Raw genomic sequence first — 24,711 nt, 5'->3', positions numbered from 1 at the left:
TGTGCCATCTAAAACTTTATAGTCTTCTGAGTTACGGTAAATGCATAACTGACATGAAACCTTGTTCAATTCTTGATCCGCTAGTAGGAAGATAAATTGTGAAGTTTATATTAATAATAATAATAATAATAATACATTTTATTTGTAAGCGATTTCCATCATACTCAAAGACACTTTACAAGAGCTTAAAACACAGGATAAAAATGTACACTTAAAGACAAGCATACATGATTTTCAAAAAACACATTTAGATGAACAAAAAAAGCAAAAATGGATAAAAGAGGTAAAAAGGTGTTAAAAGCATTGTGGAACAGGTGAGTTTTAAGAGATGATTGGAGGTCAGTACAGTTGCAGATGTGTTGTGTTTACCTGTTTTTGTTGGTTTAACAGTGACAAATGAAGTGAGATGTCATAGTTGTGGCTATTACCTTCAGGTTGTACCCTTGCATCTTGCCATTCTTTGTTTTTATCTAATCTAATAATGTAATAATCTTGGCATCTACCTCGATGCTACTTGTTTCATGAGGTGGTCTTAGCACTCTGCATCATCGCACCAAAAACTTTTATTTCAGAAACGAAAGGCACACTGATTTGAAAATTCAGATTTTCAAACATAAACAGGCTGACTTGACAAGTCATAATCAAATGGAATCTCATGAATACTGAGTCGAAGACATTTGACTCTTGTTACCTTTCTCTCTTAGCCGTTTGTCAGTATTGTCAACTCGGAACGATAATTTAGGAGAGAGACATGAAAAGTAAGGGCAAGTCTGGCGGGCTGCCCACAAGGCGAGCGCAAGGTTTCTTTAAATAGCCATCCGGGAGGCCACACTCCATTTCTCCATCTCAAAGTGGTCATCTTACTATCCAACATTGAAGCAGCGACATCAGCAAGGCATCGCGACACAGGGCTCAATCTCTATTCAGACAGAGGTCAGCGTTCACCCCGCTAACTTTGGCTACAAAAGCGACATTCAGCTGACTGCTTTCCGAGATGCGAAGCTCCGTCTCTGGTCAGTAAGAAGCACATTTTGCCACGTCAACCTCTGTGGCCAAATGCCGACTGCTGCCACAACAGCGCAAGAGCAATGTTAACCAGTTAGCTATGGGGGCTGGCTGCCTGCGTATGGAGTCTAAAAAAAATGCATTGCTAAAAGTTTGAAAACTACAACCGCCATAATTCATATGCATAAGCATATCCCTACTATTGTCCATCTCAATCTTGAAAAGTATAAAAACTATTGGCACAACATTTATTGAGCTTTTCTTCATTGGAGCTCACAGCTAATGTCAATAAAATCCAAAATGTGCTTGTGCTTTTATATTTTCACAGGTTAAAATGGTCATGATTAGAGATGTGAACACGAATTTTGAGGACAATTGTTCACCGTTGTCAGACACTAGCTGATAACAGAATGAGACAAAGAAAGGCAGGAAACAATATTACAATGCTTGCCTCCTTCCTTCAATGACGTAGTTAGGTTCATATGTGGAAAAAGCAGCCCCCCGTCCATGAATAATGGGCATCATGAAACATGTGCTGAATGGAGTCATAAAAACGCATTCAACCACTATTTCAGGGGAATGAATTTTTGTGCTGACATTTTTACATTACATTACATCAGTACCAATGCTCAGCCCAATAAACGGTCCCTTTAAACCTGTTCTTTACAAAATTCATTTTGTCCTCGATTTGATTTTGGATTTTTTTTTCTTTGTGAAACACTTTTGATTAGCCATTGCTTCTCATCTTCATTATTTCTTTGAAATGTATTCCAGAGGTTTCATTGTTGGAATTCTCAGCACTTGTTCAACATTTAGTTAAGAATAATTATTTGCAATGAGGAAATTCACTCCAAACTGCAGTTTAATCTACCGTATTTTCCGCACTATCAGGCGCATCGGATTATAAAGCGCACCTTCAAAGAATGACTTCTTTATAAACTGTTTTCATATATAGGGCGCATCGTATTATAGGGTGCAAAGAATAGAAGCTACAATAGTGGCTGCGGGTACATTATGCCGCCACTAGGTGGAGCTATGCTAAAAGGAAATACAATACAATGCAGCTTTTTTTTTTTTATATTAAAGAGCGTTCACAACCGCTGCAGCTGGAACAAAGCGCTTTACAGAACATTTAAAATACTACATCCAAAAAAAATCTGAATATTGATCCATATATAAAGTGCATCGGATTATAAAACGCACTGTCGGCTTTTGAGAAACATTAGATGCTTCTATGTGCACATTATAGGGCCGTAATTGATTTATGCTCCTCATTGAGATGTACTATTAAAATGACCAATATTGATTTTGTTAAAAAATGACTTGAAAGGAACAGGACAACACAGGGAACAGTTTTTACAAATTTATTATATCAATATATAGAGATATTTATGAAGCTTGATTTCATAGAAACGTGAGTGAGACCATTTTGGCATACGGAACAGATGTGAGTACAGAAGTTGCTAAGGTTTAAACTCCCACAGCCCTTCCCCCCCGACTATCCCACCAGGTAATCCCATCTGTTCTCCTACAGACACAGAACACAGGAAAGACAGAGTAAAAGTATACAGGAGCACAAAACAAGGCACCAATAAATTAAAAAGGAGAACCCCCTTTTAAATATACACACACACAACAAAATCTATTCAACAGAATTAAATACAGTATGAACATAAACTCTGCAGTCCTGTTAAAAAGCAAACATGTGGAACAGACAACAGGAAAAAAGTCAAATAAAAACACTTTGGCAGATTATTAATTTTAGTTACAATCAAGTAGTAAAGAAATCCAGTGTTCTTGTGTACAAATAAATTCATATATTCTACACTTTTTTTCTCCCCTCAGAGGCTTATGTACATCTATTTTTGTATTTATTTATTTTTTAACAGATACAATTAAAACACTATCAAAAAGCTGTATGAAAAAGTATTTACAAGTCACAATTCAAAACCATTGGACTGGATGTGCGGACTGCCTCGCTTCCCCCCCTTCCCCTCCTAAGAGCATAATCTTTTTACACAGTGCAGAAGGCTTCTTGAAAATGTTTTGTGCAACAAACAGCATAAAAAAAATGTGTCCACCGTGTGGCTGTGGAATGGATGGAGGCCCGATTTCTTTTTCTTTTTTTTTTTTTTTACTGTCGACAATGACATTAAAAAGATTTTTCAAAACAGCTGGAAGAGCCAGATGATTCTAAAAGACATAAGTAATTAAATCCGCCCCATCAATTCCCCCAATAATGTTGAACTCTTATTACAGAGTTGTTAACCATATACAGTCGCAAACCCCTTTAGAATTGAACTTAGCTGAGCAGCAACTTTATGCCTTGAATTTATTTTTGGATTAGCTGAACAAAGTTCAACCATGATATCATTGACAGTCTGAAATGATTCATTTTGAGTTTAAATACAAAACAAACACATCACTAATAGATAGCAGTTTGTTAAGAAAAGTTACCAAAGGAAAAGTCTTGACCGAGCAAAGAGCATTTCATAGTCCAAAATATAATGCGAAGGGGCAGCTTCTGTTGGAGCGTCTTCTTGACACCTGTTGGGGGTTCTTGTTCGGGAGACCTTGGTTTTATCCAGCATCATATCTTTTTTTTTTTTTTTTTTTGTCCCCTAGTGTGCATCTATCCTGGTGGTATTGATAGCCCTTGCAAAGGAAAAATGGTGATGCTAGGATGAAGATGGGATGCAAGAGAGATTGGGAAACACAATGTAACTGGAGCATCACAGGCACTAACGCTAGATATGGAAAAAATGTTAAAACCTTGTAGCTGGTGTTATTCTTTTGTGCATGCAATGAAGATGTGGAAACAAACAAAACGTTGAATCCGTTAAAAAGCATTCTGGGCACCCTGGGTCAGGAGTAATATTCTCTTCTTATGGAGAGATTTGGAAGACTGTTCCGAGAGACTACTTTTTAGTGCAAAGACTGCGACAGGACAAGGAAGTGGCCAGTTTTGGGCAGGCAGCAAAAATCAAGAACCCGCCACCCCAAATCATTGACAGAAGTAGCTTTCAGAGCTATTGAATTACGATTATTAACACGTAACGAGACAGAATGTTGGAGTGCAATTCCTTCCTACCAGACGATAATTTGAGTCGGAGACTGATAATAACCAATGTGTCGTGGGTTGCACAATCTTTCTTAGAGTAACTCCAACAAACCTAAATTCATCTGCCAATTACACAACGGTGTACACATCGTGCCATCTGAATCCGAGCTTTTTTCGAACTAATTTGACTCTCTTCCGGCAAGTGGTTGACCAACAAAGAAAAAAGTAACAACTTGTATGGATAACTACTTTACACCAACCAGCCACATTTGCCCACTTGCGCAGATTAACAATTAGTCTCCCTATAAAACTATTGTTGGCCAAGTTTGTACAAGTGACTTGTTTTCGGAAGAAGCCGAAAACAAGACACCCAGTAGATGAAGTTCGAAAAGTCCATTAGGCATACCAACAGGTACAACATCATATTTACTTGATCTAGCAGTTTCAAGTCATATGGGCAAGTACAGAACAAGTCATTGGGTGTTCCAACAGATTCTGTGGGTCTGAAATTTGATTCCTGCATGAAAGCAAAAGGAAGAAAGAGCCAGATTCGAAGGTCGTGTGAATTTGGACACCAGGTTGCGGTCGAGAGACACTGGAAGTTACATCATGTGGCCGACAAATTCGGCCTTTGGAGGATGAAGCCTACAAATGTTGACATAGCCATCGTGTACACACACACACACACACACACACACACACACGTATAAAATATATAAAATGTGGATTTTTCATCATCCTTTTCCTGCTAAGGACAATTAATCAAGCATAAGGATCGGTAGATGCATCTTTTGGGCTTCATAAAATACAAAATCTTTCCCCAACATTAATTTCAATCCAATGTTATTCGTTCATTCGGGCGATCACATTTAAAATTGTGTTTATCCAAAATTTGCTCATGCTGTTATCTGCCCTCAGGTCCAAATGACCCATCTCCGATACCAGCAACAGAGACAAGCAAACAGTCAACGACACACTGAGTGAGAACAAACAAACAACCTCAAGTTCATTGTTACAAGTGTGCCAACACAGAGGATTACTCATAATGCTCTTTTCTGCTTCGCTGGTTTTTGCCTTGAGGCTCGACCTTCTGGTGGCACAAATCCTTATGTTCACCTTAAAAAAAAAAAAACCGACAAAAAAACCCCCTAATTTCTTACTCTTCCATTCTCAAATCAATTCCAAATTATTCCCAACCACACATCAAGTACCCTACACCACAACCTCAACATACCAACACGCATGCACGCACTCATTCTCACATGAATAGACTAATTCCTCTTCCTATATTTCGATTTGGTAACTCCGTACAGTACGTGAAGGGCTGGAGAGCATAGAGAATTGTGACACATTTCCAACAAAGACATGTCTGGTTTTGAAAATAGCACCCAGCAGAAAAAAACCCTGTCTTGTGCCAAATACTGTGCGTCATTTCAACTGAGTGGAAGTCTGTCTTGCGCTGTGCAATGAGAGAGAGGCAGATACCGCTAACACATTTACACAGAGTAAACATTAATTTGCTCTGGCACGTCAATTTGCTCTGGAACTGACGACAGCTCAGTGAGGTTAGTGTGACAAAAAAAGAGAGCATGTAAATGTTTACGAGGACTACCTGAGGTGGTGAAAGAAAAGAAAAGGGCGGAGCATAAGCTACTAGACACTAGGATTAAATGTAATAGAAACTACTATTGTTATTGCAGTGAGAGCACGAATAGAGAAAGTCGGGATATACAGTACTGGTTGTATGAATCATCCCTGCTCCTTAAAAGGGAGGCAAAAGGAGCAGAGTCTCCTCTGTACATAGCCAGGCCTCATTGTGGAGGTCTGGATGTGGAGGGAGGAGGGGCCAAGTTGGGAATGAAGCGAGAGGCTGCATCCCTCCATCAGGGATAGCCATCGTCCTCCTGACTGAGTGCCACTCGCTGAAAACAGCAGATAAAACATATTACCAAAGTTTAAGGGAAGAAAAAAAAACATCACACTGTTGCATGATGACAAAAACAACAACCTGAAATAGTAAAAAAAAAAAGACAAAGGCTTCAGCTATTTATTTATAATTTTCACTTTCCCCTCCGACACTTGACCTCCTTTGTCTTTGCCCTTTTCTGGCTCTATGAGGGAATGCAGGCTGCGTGCCTTTGGCTGCAAATTGTTGGCCCGCAAAAAGCCAGCCTGATCTCTCTTTCTCTCTGAGATGCCACATGAGAGTAGGAGAAAATCTGGCGAGACAACAAAAATGTTACCCTTTGTGACACCTCCTGGCCCAAAAAGATTTTTGGGTGCACATTAAAACAAACCAAAAACAACAACAACTCATTTGTGCATTGATCTGTCATCATATGCCAAATTATTTGCCAGTTTTCTTGCTGGAGTGACACAAAGGAATCAGTGTTGCCATGCCAACTGATCAAAGCGCTTACCTCCCTTCCCCCGCATTCCTTTTTGGCTGCCCTTCACTGCCTGCTCCGCCACTCTGACAACACCACATGATAGGGAAGGAATGTCCTTACAGCGATTTCTGTCCCCACCTTTTCTTTTTTGAAAATGCAACTCACGGCCGCCGTTGACTATTGAGTTGGTATACGTCTGGCCTCGAGGCACAACATTGCACCAGTAGCAATGTCATCAGAAGGACAATACGTTACTCCCTTAAAATAAAACTGAACTCAAAGATCTTTTTAGTGGTGGAGGATTGTTCTTGTTTCTGATTTCTGCTGCCCTGTTTCTGAGTTTACATGACATTGTTTCAACGACAAATATGAAATCCTGAGCTGTCCTGTCAGCCGTCTTGTGAAATGTAAAAATAATCCAAAATATTCTTTGTAAATTAGCCAAGCAGTCTTTAGTGACATGAATAGTTTTCAGGGACAGCCTGAAACACCTAACGTACGTGTAAAAAAAAGCGTTACATCACTTAATGTGAGAAAACACTGATGTATCATCAGCAAAATTCACATCTCTTCACATGCCCACTTTAACCTAGAAAAAGATTAAAATGATCCCCACTGTATTTTGGATTTTAAACCATTAACCCCTTTTTCTGCCCATAGACAATCGAGAAAAAGTTTAATGTTGTTGAATGTTAGAACGCTATCAGTCTTTACCAAAATCGATGTGGATATATCTACCGATGCCCACAACAGTCGCTGGAAATACCGAAACGATGGCCTCAATACTTATGGTCATTGAAGCAGTCATATCATGCAAAAGCAACTTTTTTTGTGCATTTAGCTATGTTAAAATGCTGCTTCCTTACCCCCCCCCCCCCCCCCCCCCCCCGTGTGTCCCCCCCTCCTCCCCATTCCCAAACAGTCGTTTTTGTCGCCATCCAATTTGGGACATGTTCAAAATGTCTTTGAAACAGGAAAAAAAATGTGACTGCACTCACATTCGCAAAACGCCGTAGCTCAGTGCCATACGTGCTTTGATGCCCATAAAATCGAAAATATCATGGCGATTGTTTTGATGATTTCAAAGACTGATGTGGGCATAGGTAGGTAGGCATGAGTTTCGGTGACCATCAGGCGTAGTTTTGTAAAAGAAGCAACTGCAAAAGCTTTTTCTCTGTTTTGAACATTACGGGAGTAAAAGGCTGAATGCCAATAAAATCCAAAACATGGCGGTGATTGTTTTGTTATTTTCAGAGGTTGAAGTGGACACAAGTAGTGATGTGCATGCAAATGTTGATTGCGATTGGTCGTAGCTTTCTGGCATTAAGAACTTAAGGTTTTTTTTTCTCCCCCCCCCCATATTAAGACTTTTCGACTGTCATCACACTGGTGCTGTCTTGATAAGGATCCCAGTTTGCTCCTGTACTAAACCCAGCATCTTCTTAAAACAGTTGATATGAAAGTGTATGATTTTTTTTCTTTTTTGATAAAGTAGGGTTTTGACATTAAGGAAATTATTAGATTTTTCTGAAGAAACACTTAAATATAACTCAAAGAATCACAAAGTACAACAAGTGGGATACAGTATGTCGGGAAAGGAGATGTAATTGATAAAATGCATAGATGTCTCTATGATGATGGTCACTAGAGGAATGGTAAAATGGTGTCGGGCTTCAAGTGCTCGGCGTTTTCGGTGCCTACTGCAAAAACACAATGTGTGCGTCGTCTGTTGGTATGTGTGTGGTATGTGCACGTCTGCTTCTTTTTTCACCAACAATTCCTCCCCAGAAGTTTCATTTCTCATTTGCCACTGGAGAGCATTGGCGCCCCGGAGTACCAGTGAGAGTTGCTGTCACTGACGCCGCTCCCGAGAGGAAGAGCTATGAATGGCTGACTATGGCTGCCACTCACTGCTGGGTATACGTGACCGATGGACTCGCTGTGACGCCCGATATGGATTTCGTCGTCGTCGTCCTCGGTAGTCTTGCGGTAAACAGGGTTGTCGAAGTTCATGCTCTTGGTGTTCTTGCGCCGCCAGTTGCGCCACACCAGGTAGGCGCCGGTGCAAAGTAGCCCGATGACCACTGTGGCAAGGATAGGGACTGCATGTGTTTAACACACACACGCACACACGCACACAACAACAACACACGGCGGGAACGTTAACACAGCCCAGGGGACACAGAGCGGCACTGTAAGCACATTACACAAAAACACACACTTTCTTCGACTGAAGGCTCATCATTTTCTTTCTCATTTCGACAACTATTTAGTGCAAAAATCATTTTAGCAAGAAATCCTCATTCAAATAAATGTATTGCAATCAAAAAGCTGTTTGGATTTTTCAACCTTGTTTTTGTAACGAACAATCATTTTTAAAATGACAACACAACTCTTAATACAAATTGATTATAGATTACCAAATTCGAACTCCGACAGCAACTAATTTGTCTTAATATACCCATGAAGTATACTGTAGAGAAAGGCTAGTTTGGACAGTCATGCCAAACAACCTTAGGATAATCATTTGCAAAAGGAGAACTCGGGGCCCCTCTGCCTGTAAACAAATGACTCAGTTGATGAAAAAAAAACAAAAAACAATGAGCCTTCATTTTGCAAAACAGTACATTCATCCTCAGCCAAAATGTTACTTCAGAAGCAGACTTATGAATGCATATTTGCAACAATGAGCACGTGCATGCATCGCTCTCTCCCTCACACACACACACAGACACACACACACACACACACACACACACACACACACACACACACACACACACACACACACACACACACACACACAGTGAACCTTTGATATAACGCGGTTCACCTTCCACGGCTTTGCTGTTTCACAGATTTTTTTAAGTGCAGTTTTTTCAATGCTTTTTTTTAAACAGTGAATTGTGTTCTGCATCCTGATTGGCTAAGGGACTGACCAACGTGAACAGTCTCCGCATCTCGTCTCTGTGCGGCTTGCCAAATTTACCTTTGCAAATTTTTGGTCTTTGCTTTCATCAGGTATCAGTGGCGGATGCTGGTGTGTGTCAAGGAGGGGAAGCTCAGTTTCGGCCTACATCATAAAATGTGTCAGTTTATTTATACGTGAATTCTACTCTACGTTCCTTTTCAAAAAATTAAAAGGATGCCTTCACCATAAGATTGGTGGTTGGCGCATTTCGCTGTCAATCAGACAGATCATCCAATCATCATGCAGAAAAGCTCAGCGTCCAGACCAGCCGATAAATGGCCACTGTCCATAGACTCCCGGAGTCGCTGGGTGTCCGATGGGCGGGACAAAACCAGCATTTATCCAATGACTCGTCTCGTTTCAATGCATTGGGACAACCTACACTGAACTCTCTAGACGCCCAGCGTCCGCGCGGTCGACGCTCAGCGTCCACACAGTTTAAAGCACAGTGAAGCTGTGGGAATGAAAGAGAAGAGAGTCGCGTCGTAACCAGTAATAAGAAGCTGATTTGGAAAAAAAGTTGAGCACGTTGTAGCGCATATTTAGTCAATGACATGTCCACACAATTGTATGTACACACATATATTTGATCACTTACTTTTTGACATTTTAGAGAAAGCTGAGCTTCCCTTGCAGTCATCGCCTCTGCATTGTATACATAGTTCAGTATTGTATAATAACTGTAAAAAATAAAGCTGACTACTTCACGGATTTCCCCTATCACGGGTTCTTTTTGGAACGTAACCCCCGCGATAAACGAGGGATCACTGTATGTATGTATATACAGTATGTATATACAGTATATATATACTGTATATATACTGTATACAGTATATATATATATACACACACACACACACATATGTGCGTGTGTGTTTGTGTGGGTGTGTGCGATTATTTCTGATACAGTATACTGTAAATACAAGGCGCAAAATGACTTTTCCCTTTTCTGCTTATCAATGAGTTAATTTGAAGAGCAAATTACAGGAGCAGGTTAATAAGATCAACATGCATAAACTAAGATGTGCACCCACGACATGTGTGTTTAATTATGGAATCGGCTGAAACTCCACGACCGCAATCTTCCTCTCCATGCTCATTGGGTTAAAACCATCTCCTTTTGTCTGATGCTGGTATTTAAGTCCAATTATCGTGCACCGTAAATGACAGAATTTGGCTAAGTAGTGACTATAATAATTGAGCTGATTCCTCTTGAGAAGATGTGGGTGGGCTCTGTTCATTAATGAATGGAAGCACAGAATCCGTCCCTTGTAGACCCGTAACAGTAATAATGTTTCACATCTGCCAAAAATGGACTTGCTGCCTCAAGAATAGCAGGGGGGTAGAATGAGCAATGGATGAGGAGTGGGCGCGGGGGAGGGGGGGTTCAATCATCTTGGGGGTTGTTGGAATAAGCTGAACTGATATCTCAATTGTAGGGAGGGGAAAATGAGCATTACAGTACAATGTTTGAGAGCTGCCATTGTGCTCAATATTAGAGAGAAGAAATCTCAGGCATATGCTGATCCTCTCAGGCAGGCATGTCCAGTTCCGGGCCTGGAGGGCCGTCGTCCTTCCTGTTTTCCATCTCTCCCGGCTGCAACACACCTGATTCAGATGATCAGTTCATCGGCCAGCTCTGAAGCAGCATTAGACCGATCCTGATTCTCTGAATCAGGTGTGTTGCCTCTGGGAAAACTGGAAAAAAGGCAGGACAGCGGCTGAGGACCGGCTTTGGACACCCCTGCTTTAAGGCCATTTGCACAATCAGCGGAATATTCTTTAATATATATATCATATTTCTTTGCCATAATTAAGTTCGATTTTCCTTTCTATTTCATCTCGTAGAATAGGTCTCATTCCTGACTATCAGTGCCTCTTCCGTCATCATGGAAAGACTTTTAAAATTTTACTAAAAATTAATAAAATGCTTCTTGCTATTTTATTGTGGTCTTGCTTCGAAAATGACAACGAAATAATGCTTGTAAATGTTTTTTTTTCTCGCATTAGAAAATAAGCTTGAGGCCCTGAACCTGGCATGCCCTACACTTAAATTGCCACCTTATTAGAATGAAGTATGATGAACGCAAACTATGGTACACTGGAAACACACACACACACACACACACACACACACACACACACACACACACACACACACACACACACACACACACGCACACGCACACACACACACACTAAAATTGGTATTAGTGAGCATTGATCTTAAACTATAGTGATGCAGATCCACCAGGCAGGTACTACTTATCAAAATGCAGATTAAAGTACATTATTATAGCACAGGCATTTCTTTAACGCCCAGTTAAGGTCCAATTTATCAAAACTTAACCCGTTAATTATTAGTTAATGTAGCTGATGAGGAACTGCGAGGCGAATTACATATAGTGAGGCCTGTGCATGTGCAGTCTACTTGAAAACATCTTATTAGGCAATTTATGGTGATGACATTCACAAGTAGCTCTGGTGGACATTTTTTTTCTATTTCTGCCTGATGCTCTTCGTATTCACACTTTATCAGCGGACCAATGGTTGCTTATTCTGAAGCATTTGGATAAGGTTCCAGTTTTTGCAACATTTTATGTGACTTAAGTTGGTCCCTCTGTCCTATTCCAAGCCTGTGTAGTTTGTACACAGCAGAAAAAAAGGTGGATAACTCGTGACTTTTTGATCTTATCAGGTCAATAGATTATTATTACAAAGGTGAAGTAGTCATATAAACAGACTATATGTAAAATTGTGGCCCAGTACTATTTTTTCACACCAGACTAATATTAGTAGATATTAATTTAGAAATTACCACTGATTCAAGACATGCATAAATGGATATATAAAATCGTCGATTTTCCTCAACCAACATAAGGTACACCTACAGCTGTAAGATTAGGTACATCTAAACAAGCTAACATGAGTTGTTTCAAGCGTTGACCTTGCTCATTGAAAGGCTTGAATCCTGCTGAGCTTTACGCTACTGACAAAAATCCCACAGGTAACTAATGTGCTCGTCACCAGTACATGATGAATGAACCAGAGGAGAGCAACTCAGGAGCCCATTTTTTTTACACACTTACAAATAGAATGTGGTTGTGTTGCTTGGCCTTTATCTGCCAACCTAATGTAGTAGTGTTGATGTACCGTATTTTCCGCACTATAAGGCGCACCTACAGTAAAAGCATTCAGTTCTCTCAGAAGCCGACAGTGCGCCTCATTGAGTGGCTGCCTCGCCAGCAGCGTATCTACCCACAATTTAGCTGCTGTAGACTGTGAATTTCCCCAGTGTGGGACAAATAAAGGATATCTTAATAATCCGATGCGCCTTATACATGGATCAACATTCAGATTTCTTGTTTAAATGTTCGGTTAAGCACTTTGTTCCAGCTGCAGCGGTTGTGAAAACACTTTATAAATTAAGCTCTATTATGTTGTAGTGTATTACCTTTAGCATAGCTCCATCTAGTGGATGCATAACGCAACTGCAGCCACAATTGTAGCTTCTATTCTATGCACCTTGTAATGTGGTGTGCACTACATAGGAAACGTGTTTTAAAATAGGCCATTCATTGAAGGTGCGCCTTATACTGCAAAGTGCCTTATTGTGCGGAAAATACGTTAACTTGGGTTACAGTGCCTCATGGCAGTTAGATAGATTGCAGTGGGAGAACAATGTATGCTCAAAGCGGGAACTTAATGCTATTTGCAGCTATTCAAGTGTGATGGCAAAACGAACAGAATTCCCCACTTGCTTGAATGCTCTGCTTGACAGGCTGTAATGTGCACATTACAAAGGCCAGCGCTGACTAATGAGCTTACTGGCTCGTAATGGCTTCCTCTAGCCATAGGTCGAGTCAGGGCTTGTAGTTGAATAATAGCAAACCAGTGGATATTTTGCACAGGAACACCACTTAGGCCCCCCTTAGATGTTGACTGTTTTAACACACGAATTAGGTCAGTTAAATCAGGCAAGGTGGGAGGAAAAAATATTTTTAAAAGTCATACTCATGCATTCTCGCACACTTGCACGCGTGCATACGGTATCGACACACAACAATCACAGAGGAAAAAGCTAGAAGGGAAAAGCAGGCAAGCAAAAGCCAGAACACCAAAGCAAGAGAGTCGAGAGAACTCACCGATAGGAATGACTATCCCCAAGACAGCTACTGTGATGTTGTTGCCTATGAGGTAGTGATCACCCGCAGCTGATGACGGGGGCGAGAGAAAATGCGAGAGAGGGAGAGAGAGAGAGAGAGAGAGAGAGAGAGATGTGACAAATTATTTTCAAAATCATCCCCAAATAACTTGCTAGAGGGGAAAGAAAAGTTTGCTGTAGCTAGTAAGAAACATTTTTTCAACATGCTTGCAAAATTAAAAAAACTACAAAACGGTCGATATTCATCCTTATTTTACCTTCAAGTGTAGTATATACTGTAAAATTTATAGACCTAACTCCAATGACGTTGGGTCGTTGTCTTCAACGTAAAATAAAAACAGACTACAGTACAATGATTTGCAAGTCATGTTCAATCTATATTTAATCGAATAACTGATAAAACTGCTGTTTTTAGCAAATAAACACTGACTTAGAATTTTATGTCAGCAACACGTTCCAAAAAGAGCTGGGGACAAGTGGGGTGGCAAAAACGACTGAGCAAGTTGAGAAATGCCCATCAAATGCCCGAGCCACCTCGTCTGGCTCTTCTATGCGGCTTGACTCTGAGTCTCTACCCGATGTCTGAGCATCTCACCCTATCGCTAAGGGATATCCGGGATTTTATTCATTTGGTCACGACTGAAAGCTCATGACCATAGGTGAGGGTTGGAACATAGATCGACCGGTAAATCGAGACCTTTGCCTTTTGGCTTCACCACAACAGACTGATACAGAGTCCGCATCACAGCAGATGCTGAACTGATCCGCCTGTAGCTCTCCCGTCGCATCTTGGCTTGACTCGTGAACAAGACCCCGAGATACTTAAAATACTCCACTAAGGGCAATATCTCATTCCCGTTCCCGGAGAGGGCACTCCCAACTTTTTCCAACTGAGCACCACGATCTCAGATTCAGGGGTTCTGATTTTAATCCCGATTGCTTCATACTTGGCTGTGAACTGCGTTAGTAAGAGATTGTGGTTTCAATAAATCAACAATATCATCATCACATCATCTGTAAAAAGCAGAGAGGCAACACAAAAGTCACCAAACGGGACTGCCTCACCACCTCATCTTCACCAAGAAATATTGTCCATAAGGTTATGAATAGAATCGGTGACAAAAGGCAGCCTCGGCAGAGTCTCTTAGACTGGAAACTAATCTGACCCATCACCAGCAACACATACAAATCCACATTGGTGGTACAGGGATCGAGCAGCACATATCCCTGCATTAAAAATGTAATCCAGTAAACTAATCCACATTTTTAATACATGTACTGTACCTGTAATCTGATTACATTTTTTCCTGTATTGGTATTAGATTACATTTACTTTTTTTTTTTTTGTATCCTGAATACGGAACGCCGGAAACATGTATTCCGCTACTCGCCAAGGCTTTTAGTCGTGTGAAATTTTCAGAGCAGAGCTATATCAATTTTGTTTCGTTCTGCCATCCAACATTGTTCTTCTTTCAAGCACAATTAAGGCATAGTGCTTTTTCAAACATTGTTCAAGCAGTTATAAAGCACTATCGGTGTTTGACTAGTCAACAAACAGCTGATTTTTTTCTGATAAGTCGTGATGAAATTTGTGATTTATGTTCGAATGAGTTATAGAGAGTGTGAGTGAGGGGTGAACGGGAGGATGGAGGCAGGGAGGGAAAGACTAAGAGACGCTGTCATAAAAAGTGAGTGAGGACAAAGTGGCGGGAGGTGAGCAGAGGGAGCCGTGGGGACTGTTGTTCATGAGTTGACAGATCTGTTACTTCGTTCTAGTGAGGGACGAACTGCAAGCAGACCGAGTAACAGCCTTGTACAGTATGTGAGTGTGTGCGGGAGTGAGAGTGATAGACAGTAAAGCAACCGGTGAAAGAAAATGTACAGTCAAGAAATTCCTCAAGATAGAACTCAAGATAAAGAATTTCGAGACAGAAAATGGGAGATTTATTATTATTACTGTATTTTCCGCACTAAAAGGTGCACTGGAGTATGAGGCGCACCTTCAATGAATGGCTATTTTGTAATTTTTTTTCATACATTGGACGCATCGCATTATAAGGTGCAATCTACAATGGCCCCTTCCATTCAACTCGAGAGGCGTTCATGACCGCCTCTGAAAAACGTAAATTAACTATTACTGTACTTAAATGAAACTACAAAAATTGAAAATAATGCATCAAAACAGAAAATCAAGCGAGGAAATCACAATATAAATTCTGTAGTGGGGGCTATGGAGTTTATTTTCTGATATCCTCGCTTGCTTTTCAGTTTTGATGTATTATTTTAAATTTTCCTAGTTTCATTGAAGTAATCATTCGTTTACATTTTTCAAAGGCGTCTTGAACGCCTCTCGAGTCGAAGTGAAGAAGAGAAGGCACGTAAAGGGACAAAGACGTACCTGCATTTGTTGAGATTGTTTTAAAAACAACAACACCACAGCTCTCCTTTTTTCGGAGCCGCAATAAAACCTTATTTAATAAAGCAGCGACACCGTTCACTGAACCAACAGCAAGTTATAACATTGTAAGCATGTCTCCAGCAAGGAGCCATTTTGGAGTCGACATATTACCGTAATGACCACACACAAGGCGCGACGGATTTTAAGGCGCTCGGTGAGCTTTTAAGAAAATGGAAGACTTTTTGGTGCGCCCTATAGTGCGGAAAATACGTTATTATTTTTTTAATGGGGCAGTTCAGCTGCCTGCTGTGATGATGGCAGTGAACAATCATGGCAGGAGTTTCTGCAGAGCATATCACACAAACAGAACACACATACAGCATGCACATCGTCACTTAACACGATTTAATGCACTTTGCATAGACCCTGCCTTTGGGTGGGTGATCCTTACCTCGATGTGACAGGTTGCCGTTGCTCTCTTTATGAATGCTGCTGGGGGCCAGTGGGCCCAGTAGGGGTGTGTGAGGAGATTGCGATGTCTGGCTGGTGCTGCTGGAACTGGTCGGTGTGCTTGTGGAAGCAGGTGTGAGGAGGAGCTCGGTGGAGGTCCCCCTGGGTTTCTGTGGGGGTTCGGCTGTTGCCAGATGCCTCGTTGTGGTCATCAGTGTGGTCGATGCAGTAGTGGTGGTTGTGGATGGGACTGTTGTCTTGGGAACAGAGGTGGTTTTTGTTGTTGTACTTGTCATAGATGTTGTCGAAGAGGTGGTGATAGAAACTGCTGTTGTGGTTGTTCTTGTTCGCACTATATAGTAGAAACAGAAAAAAATAAACATCAGCTTTCGTTAAATGTCATCATATGTGGAAAGGTATGTCACCACATTGAGGTTACACTCTGTCCTGCCAAGCTGTGGACAATAAAGCCCAAAATTACAATGGTCCTACCGGGCACATCTTGCGCTCAAATGAATTTTTGATTTTCTTTTTTTTTCCGAGTGGAAATTTGAAAGCTGCAAGATGGTAAAAAATGATGTTCATTAAAAGTGACTGATTAACATTTTCGCCTCGCAGTACAAAGGTGAAGGGTTCGATTTTGGGCGGTGGCCTTCCTGTGTGAAATTTTTGTGTGTATTTTTCCAGATACTCGATTTCGTCCTACATTCCAAAAACATGCATGCTAGGTTAAGCGGAGACTCTATATACTGTCCCTAGATTGTGAGTGTGAATGGTTGTTGTTCGTCGAGGTGTGCTCTGTGATTGGCTGGAAACCAGTTCAGTGTGCGATAGGCTCCCGCCACCCACAATACTGGTGGGGATAAGTGTTTGAATAATAGATGGATGGATGTATTTATAATTACATTACTGGCATATTGATAATTTTGATGACATCGTAATATCTTTTGCAAGCTTAAGGGTGAAGTAGTTGATAGCATGTCGGCCTCACAGTCAAGAAGCGCTTGGTTTGAATATTGGCCCAGGCCCACCTGTGTGGAATTTCCCTCGATCCAGACTAGGGTTGCTCCATTGGTTTTATTTTAAGTGAAGAATCTAAATTAGGGGTGTCAAATGTACGGTGTGCAGGCCTGATCCGGCACCTAAGAGGATTTGGTAAAGTATAAAAATTGAGTACGGCCCAACTGAATAAAAAGCTATATTAATGTTTGTAAGAAGTACATTCGTAACAAAAGCATGCATGATTACTTCTCTGCAGTTCTACTTTAACCCACCCATCCAATACCTGAACCGTTTATCCTCACGAGAATCACAGGCGTGCTTGAGCTGCTACATGCAATTTTTGGACAATAAGATGGGCATATTCAGTTGCAGGACTTTTACCTTAACCAAAAGGCTTTCAAGTTTGATGACACAGTATAACAAGATAATCTGATAATATATTATTTATAGTGTCATTTTTTATTGGCCAGGATTTCACTATTTTACAAATGACCTTAAGTCACGGTTTGTTTACTGATCATAGCAGTTAAAAGAGCCTTAACAAAGGGGGGGGGGGGGCGCAATCTGGCCCTTTTTTTTAAATGACCACCCCCCCCGCTTAGTACACAGTGCTACATTATACAACCTGATGGTAACTAGAGAACACGATGAAAAACTTGTGTTGCCAAAACCCTGGTTAAATGGTAGGTGTGCCTAAATGTGACGAAGTCCTGCTCTGTTCACTTTGCACTTCACTGAATTCTTGAAAAGAAGTCCTACAACCACATATTTTGATTGGGACTTTTTCCTGCTACTGGATATTCATGTTTCATTCAACTTATTTAGTGATTGATTTATTTTTATTTTTATTTCTTTGAATGTGCTCTTTACAAAATACAGTATGTATTTCATGGGCAAATGGAAAAAAATCATTGAAATTGCCATTCATTTCCTGCAATTTCAGAGAAGATGCTATATTGGGATGTATAGGGCACCAAATACAAGCAATGTGAAGCAATATTTTCAATTAAGCCCCACTATTTCTTGAGATTGACTGGTGACCAGTCCCGAGTGTACCCCGCCCCTCGAACAGCTGGGATATCATAGGCTAGAGTTCATTTGACCCCCTAAAAAAAGCAGTATCGAAAATTGGTGGATAATCTTTTGTGCTGGGCAACTGGAATTCCTGGTACAGTATGCTGTCTGTTTTAATACATTCAGTCGAGACTTACCTGTGACACAACGCCTCATATCTGGTCCCAGCTCCATCCCATCGGGACAGGCACACGTATATTTGGGGGAGTGGTCTGTAATTTGGGGTGCCTTTAAACAAAGGTACTCGCAGCCACCGTTGGGAAGACTGCCTATGTTACAGGTGTCAGGCGCTGTAAAGGACACAGACACGCACGTACACACACACACACACACGCACACGCACACACACACACACACACACACACACATACACACGGACACAATTGGTTTGGTTTTAAATATGTGTGACACACATGTGTGAGTTAAACAGATTATGAATCAAACTGTTTTCCAGGTTAAAATAATGCATATATATTAATGCATTTTATATATCTATCTATCTAACTATCAATATCTATATCTAAATCTATATCAAGGCGGCCCGGTGGTCCAGTGGTGAGCGCGTCGACCTCACAGTGCAGTTCAATTCCAATTCCAAATTTTCTTCAAGATGGTGCCGTAGTTGGGAGCCGTCGGCAAGAGTTCTTCACGAGCTTTGCTTTTTGTTGTTTTTGTCTTTTGTTTTGTCAGATGGTTTTTGTTGTCCTTTGTGTGGACACGATGTAGATTGTTTTCAGTGTTTTGGCCGTCGAAGGAGAAGAATCTGTGCATGATGGGTGCGCCTTTTTGGCAGCACGCATGTACCAGCACTGATTTTGATTTCGACGGGGAACGTCAGCGCTATTTGACTGTCGCCGTTGGACAGCCCCAGGGTGCTTGTGTTTTTTGCACCTGTAATGTGCAGCATTTTTCAAAGCATTATTCAGCGGAGATGTCTGCACCGTTGGACAGTCTGCTTTGGAGCAGATGGATGGCTTGTGGAGTTGAGGATGAGGAGAGCGGAGCATTGGCGTGGAGCGCAGATGCGTATTTAGAACTGCAGCTGATTCACATGGGACGGGAGGTGTGAACCGAACCGATCTCTTTTTTCATCAATGGATGCTACAGCTTTGTGTTTACTTTCAAACTGAGCTTGTAGCAGATGTGTGCACATTTTGAGCATGAAAAGTATGATTCACTGGTGAAAGGACACTTTGATTCTCTCCTCTTTCATCTATAGCTGCTTTCAACAACAAAGCATATGTATGCAGGAAGTGGTTACGCTTGCACGACTGTCCGTGTCTTATGTTATGTGTTGTGTTACATCAATGTTATTTTCTGTTAACTGCTATGTAAAGCACTTTCTTACAGCTGCAGCTGTTGTGAAAGCACCATATTAATAAAGATGTATTGTATTGTAGATGATAATTCCAGTGGGATCCACCAGGCTCCATTCGAGTCATTATTTTCTTCCCTTTACAATCAATTACCTGATTTCATGGCTGATGATATTGCAGACATATTAAAGAGATACAATAAACAACTTGATTTGTGCTGTTGTTTGTGTCGCACTGTATTTAGAGTGGTGAAAAATAGCCATTGTGGCACCTTCCTCTTGTGACATGACAACCATGTAATTAAGAGCCCTTTATATACTTAAAATGCTTCCACTTCAAAAACTGTTTTCACCAATAAACTGGCAGAATGTCAATTATGTATTTTGTGAAACGAATGCTGATCATTGGTTGATGTCTATTGCTTCATAAGAGACGTGTAAATGACGGCCGTTAGTCACCATTTGGAGTTCAATTTCACCATACAAGTGCTCAACTGTACCAGCGTTACAACAGAATATTTTAGGATAAAGCAAGCTGTTCATTGGATTGGATTGGATTGGATACAACTTTATTGTCAAATGTGCTGCATGTGTACATACAGCACAGATGCAATTTCTTCCCTCTCAACGACAAACAAGAGGAGCCGCTGCGGGTGTCCGTGCCGCCATCAAAAGAAATGTTAACAAAAAAAAAAAAAAAGACAAAATAATATAAGACAACACATGAGACACAGACAATCATGCATATATTCATATATAGATGTGTCAAACTCAAGGCCCGGGGGCCAAGTCCGGCCCGCCACATCATTTTATCATTTTATGTGGCCCCCCCCGGACACATGTGTGTCAACTTGCATGATCCTTGCTAAAAAATGTACCGACATGCCAAATATGTCATGTGTAATAATATATGTTGAGATTTTGCAAAAATTTTGTTACCCATAAAGTAATAATGCGATTAAACATTTTCCTCCGAGGGAAGACGAAACTCAAAAGTGGCCCGTGATAAAAGTGAGTTTGACACCCCTGATATATATAATTAAAAAAAATTGTTTTTACTTGAGTGCTCCAATATGACACAATGGAGGTCACCACATCATTCAACAATCTCTTGTGAACAAAAGGGTGAGTGAACCATCTTAATTTATTCAGAGCACACTGCAGGAAGGTTTGATTCAAAGTGTATATCATTTTGGCCTGATTTTTTAGCAAGTTTATTTTTGGCCTCTCATGTCACACTCATGGACCACACTTTCAGAGAACCACTAAAATGTTATATTTCAACATTTCTGCATCGCAGCATTTGATGAAGGGAGACAGGATGCTAAAAATCCAGTAGAGCGGAGAAAATGCTATGTAAAAATATGAAAGAAGACGGAAACGGAATTAAAAATTGAAGACCTGTCCTACTTTTGAGTTTCGGTCAGCACAATCAGCATTAAAGCGGAATCACCAACAACTTAGAGTGCACGGGTGAACGTGAAGTAACCTTGAAATAATTCATCTGTGGGTTTTTTGCATGTTGTCACTGAAAGCATACGGTTCAACTTTAGCAGCCAGTATTAGAAATTCTCCCAAACTATGATCAAAAGAGAAGACTGTCTAAATTAATTGATTGACGTAAAATACAATTGTTATACATAGCATACTCACATCACAACCTGAACTTCAGTGGTGCCATTTTAAAAAAATAAACAAATAACAGAGATCATGATTACTGCTCAAGTTCTACTTGTGTATCCAATCCATACAGATTAATATGATTTACATTTACAAAATACATTTTCTGATTAAAGTAGGCAATTTTGATTTCATAAAACCCACAAATCAGTGGATTAGTGTACATGAATAGCTGCTGTTGTGACGTGTGTGTTAATGATTTACTGTCTGTTTAGCTGAAGGACTTTGAATTGTCTGACTGAGACTGTCTGTGTCTTCTTTACTTGCCAGTTTCTAGGCAGAGTTCTACGATTTTACTCTGAATAAAAGGGAGTGGATTAGACAGTGGAAATAAAAAAAGTCTACACACCCCTTCAAATCTCAGGTTTTTGGTATTTAAAAAAAACAAACAGCAAGAGAAATCATTTAGAAATGATTTATCTTGGTCTCATATTTGTACATCACAAAAAATCAGGCATTTGAAGTGCCTGATTTTATTTATTTTTTATATCCACAGCAACTAAATTCATGCATAGCCTGGATTTTTTAAAAAATCCCATAGCCTTAGGCTGACAAATGCAAGATGGAACTCAATGAGCCGATTGCTTGATTAAGTTGAAAGTGTGCTGTTAAAACCTTTTACACTCAAACACTGAAATATTCACATCCCAAGCCAAGACTCAAAATTGAAGTTCCTTATGTCATGTGGAGAGACACCAGAAATAGGTCAGGTTGTGGTTGTTGCTGCCTCTTACGTGTTGTTCTAGGGAGCGGTTCATCAGAGAATTCATATGAAATCATGGGAGGAAGCAACATCAGTCATGCATTAAGAAAGCTTTGCACACTGGTTCCATGTGCAATATTTCAGCAAAGTCGCCATTCCTATTTTTTAGACATCTTCATCAAACTGCAAGGTGCAGGGGAAATGGTGGAATGGAGCTTGGTAAATTATTGAAATAGTATTACCACATGCTACAGAGATTGCAAAGCTTCCGTATCCTTACACCGCTCCTTGTTGACTCCATCCATCCATCCATCCATCCATCCAGATGTTCTGGAGTGATTTATATCATCGCAAAATATACAGGTATACACAAACCCTTATGTAATCTCACACTGTACTCGTCCTCCATCCATCCATCCATCCATCATCTACCGCTTATCCGGGGCCAGGTCGCGGGGGCAACAGCGTTAGCAGGGAAGCCCAGACTTCCCTCTCCCTAGCTACTTCTTCCAGCTCTCCCCGGGGGATCCCGAGGCGTTCCCAGGCCAGCTGGGTGACATAGTCACTCCAGCGTGTCCTGGGTCTTCCTCGGGGTCTCCTCCCGGTGGGACATGCCCGGAACACCTCACCAGGGAGGCGTTCAGGAGGCATCCGAATCAGATGCCCAAGCCACCTCATCTGGCTCCTCTCGATGTGGAGGAGAAGCGGCTCGACTCTGAGCCCCTCCCGGATGACCGAGCTTCTCACCTTATCTCTACGGGAGATCCCGGACACCCTGCGGAGAAAACTCATTTCGGCCGCTTGTATCCGGGATCTCGTTCTTTCGGTCACGACGCATAGCTCGTGACCATAGATGAGGGTTGGAACGTAGACCGACCGGTAAATTGAGAGCTTCGCCCTTTGGCTCAGCTCCTTCTTCACCACGACAGACCGATACAACGTCCGCATCACAGCAGACGCTGCACCGATCCGCCTGTCGATCTCTCGCTCCCTCCTGCCCTCACTCGTGAACAAGACCCCAAGATACTTAAACTCCTCCACTTGGGGCAAGATCTCTCCCCCGACCCGGAGGGGCACTCCACCCTTTTCCGACTGAGGACCATGGTTTCAGATTTGGAGGTGCTGATTTTCATCCCAACCGCTTCACACTCGGCTGTGAAACGCTCCAGTGAGAGTTGGAGAGCCCCGTTTGAAGGAGCCAACAGCACCACATCATCTGCAAAAAGCAGGGATGCAATACTGAGGCCACCAAAACGGACGCCCTCAACGCTTCGGCTGCGCCTAGAAATTCTGTCCATAAAGATTATGAACAGAATCGGCGACAAAGGGCAGCCTTGGCGCAGTCCTACCCTCACTGGAAACGATTCCGATTTACTGCCGGCAATGCGAACCAAACTCTGACATCGGTGGTATAGCGAATAGCCCGTATCAGGGGGTTCGGTACCCCATACCCACGAAGCACCCCCCACAGAACTCCCCGAGGGACACGGTCAAACGCCTTCTCCAAGTCCACAAAACACATGTAGACTGGTTGGGCGAATTCCCACATACCCTCGAGGACCCTGCTAAGGGTGTAGAGCTGGTCCACTGTTCCACGGCCGGGACGAAAACCACACTTCACCTACTCAATCTGAGGCTCGACTTCCTGACGGACCCTCCTCTCCAGCACCCCTGAATAGACCTTACCAGGGAGGCTGAGGAGTGTGATCCCTCTGTAGTTGGAACACACCCTCCGGTCCCCCTTTTTAAAAAGAGGGACTACCACCCCGGTCTGCCAATCCAGAGGCACTCTCCCCGTTGACCACGCGATGTTGCAGAGGCGTGTCAACCAGGACAGCCCCACAACATCCAGAGCCTTGAGGAACTCCGGGCAGATCTCATCCACCCCCGGGGCCTTGCCACCGAGGAGCTTTTTAACCACATCGGTGACTTCAACCACAGAGATAGGAGAGCCTACCTCAGGGTCCTCAGACTCTGCTTCCTCCAAGGAAGACGTGTTGGTGGAGTTGAGGAGGTCTTCGAAGTACTCTGCCCACCGGTTCACAACGTCCCGAGTCGAAGTCAGCAGTGCCCCATCCCCACTGTACACAGTGTTAGTGGTGCACTGCTTCCCCCTCCTGAGACGTCGGATGGTGGACCAGAATTTCCTCGAAGCCGTCCGGAAGTCGGCTTCCATGGCCTCACCGAACTCTTCCCACGCTCGGGTTTTTGCCTCGGCGACCACCGAAGCTGCGTTCCGCTTGGCCAGTCGATACCCGTCAGCTGCCTCTGGGGTCCCACAGGCCATAAAGGCTCGATAGGACTTCTTCTTCAGCTTGACGGCATCCCTTACTGCTGGTGTCCACCAGCGAGTACGAGGGTTGCCGCCACGACAGGCACCAACCACCTTACGGCCACAACTCAGATTAGAGGCACGGAACATGGTCCACTCGGACTCAATGTCCCCCGTCTCCCCCGGAACATGGGAAAAGCTCTGTCGGAGGTGGGAGTTGAAACT

General features: G+C 42.0%; 1 protein-coding gene across 4 annotated transcripts in view; it reads right to left on the bottom strand.

The window, feature by feature from the left end:
- Positions 1 to 2,355: 2,355 nt before the first annotated feature.
- The window catches only part of lrp8 (low density lipoprotein receptor-related protein 8, apolipoprotein e receptor), a 179,418-nt gene continuing 157,062 nt past the window's right edge, over positions 2,356 to 24,711 (bottom strand). Inside the window, exons 15-19 of one of the 4 annotated variants that reach the window (XM_086116517.1) lie at positions 18,654 to 18,806; positions 16,442 to 16,792; positions 13,573 to 13,641; positions 8,368 to 8,558; positions 2,356 to 5,988 (exon numbers count right to left, since the gene is read on the bottom strand). In XM_086116517.1, the coding sequence (XP_085972643.1) occupies positions 5,950 to 5,988; positions 8,368 to 8,558; positions 13,573 to 13,641; positions 16,442 to 16,792; positions 18,654 to 18,806 (803 nt within the window). In that variant the 3' untranslated portion in view covers positions 2,356 to 5,949. Of the gene's footprint in view, positions 5,989 to 7,355; positions 8,559 to 13,572; positions 13,642 to 16,441; positions 16,793 to 18,653; positions 18,807 to 24,711 lie in introns of those variants that run through there. The other 3 variants (XM_086116514.1, XM_086116515.1, XM_086116516.1) reach the window with 3 other exon arrangements.

Source organism: Hippocampus guttulatus, chromosome 7, assembly GCF_054856545.1.
Source record: "Hippocampus guttulatus isolate MCC_2025c chromosome 7, RoL_Hgut_1.0, whole genome shotgun sequence".
Lineage (NCBI taxonomy): Eukaryota > Metazoa > Chordata > Actinopteri > Syngnathiformes > Syngnathidae > Hippocampus > Hippocampus guttulatus.
Note: the sequence above shows the minus strand (reverse complement) of the source record. Positions and strands in the feature narration are given on the sequence as shown.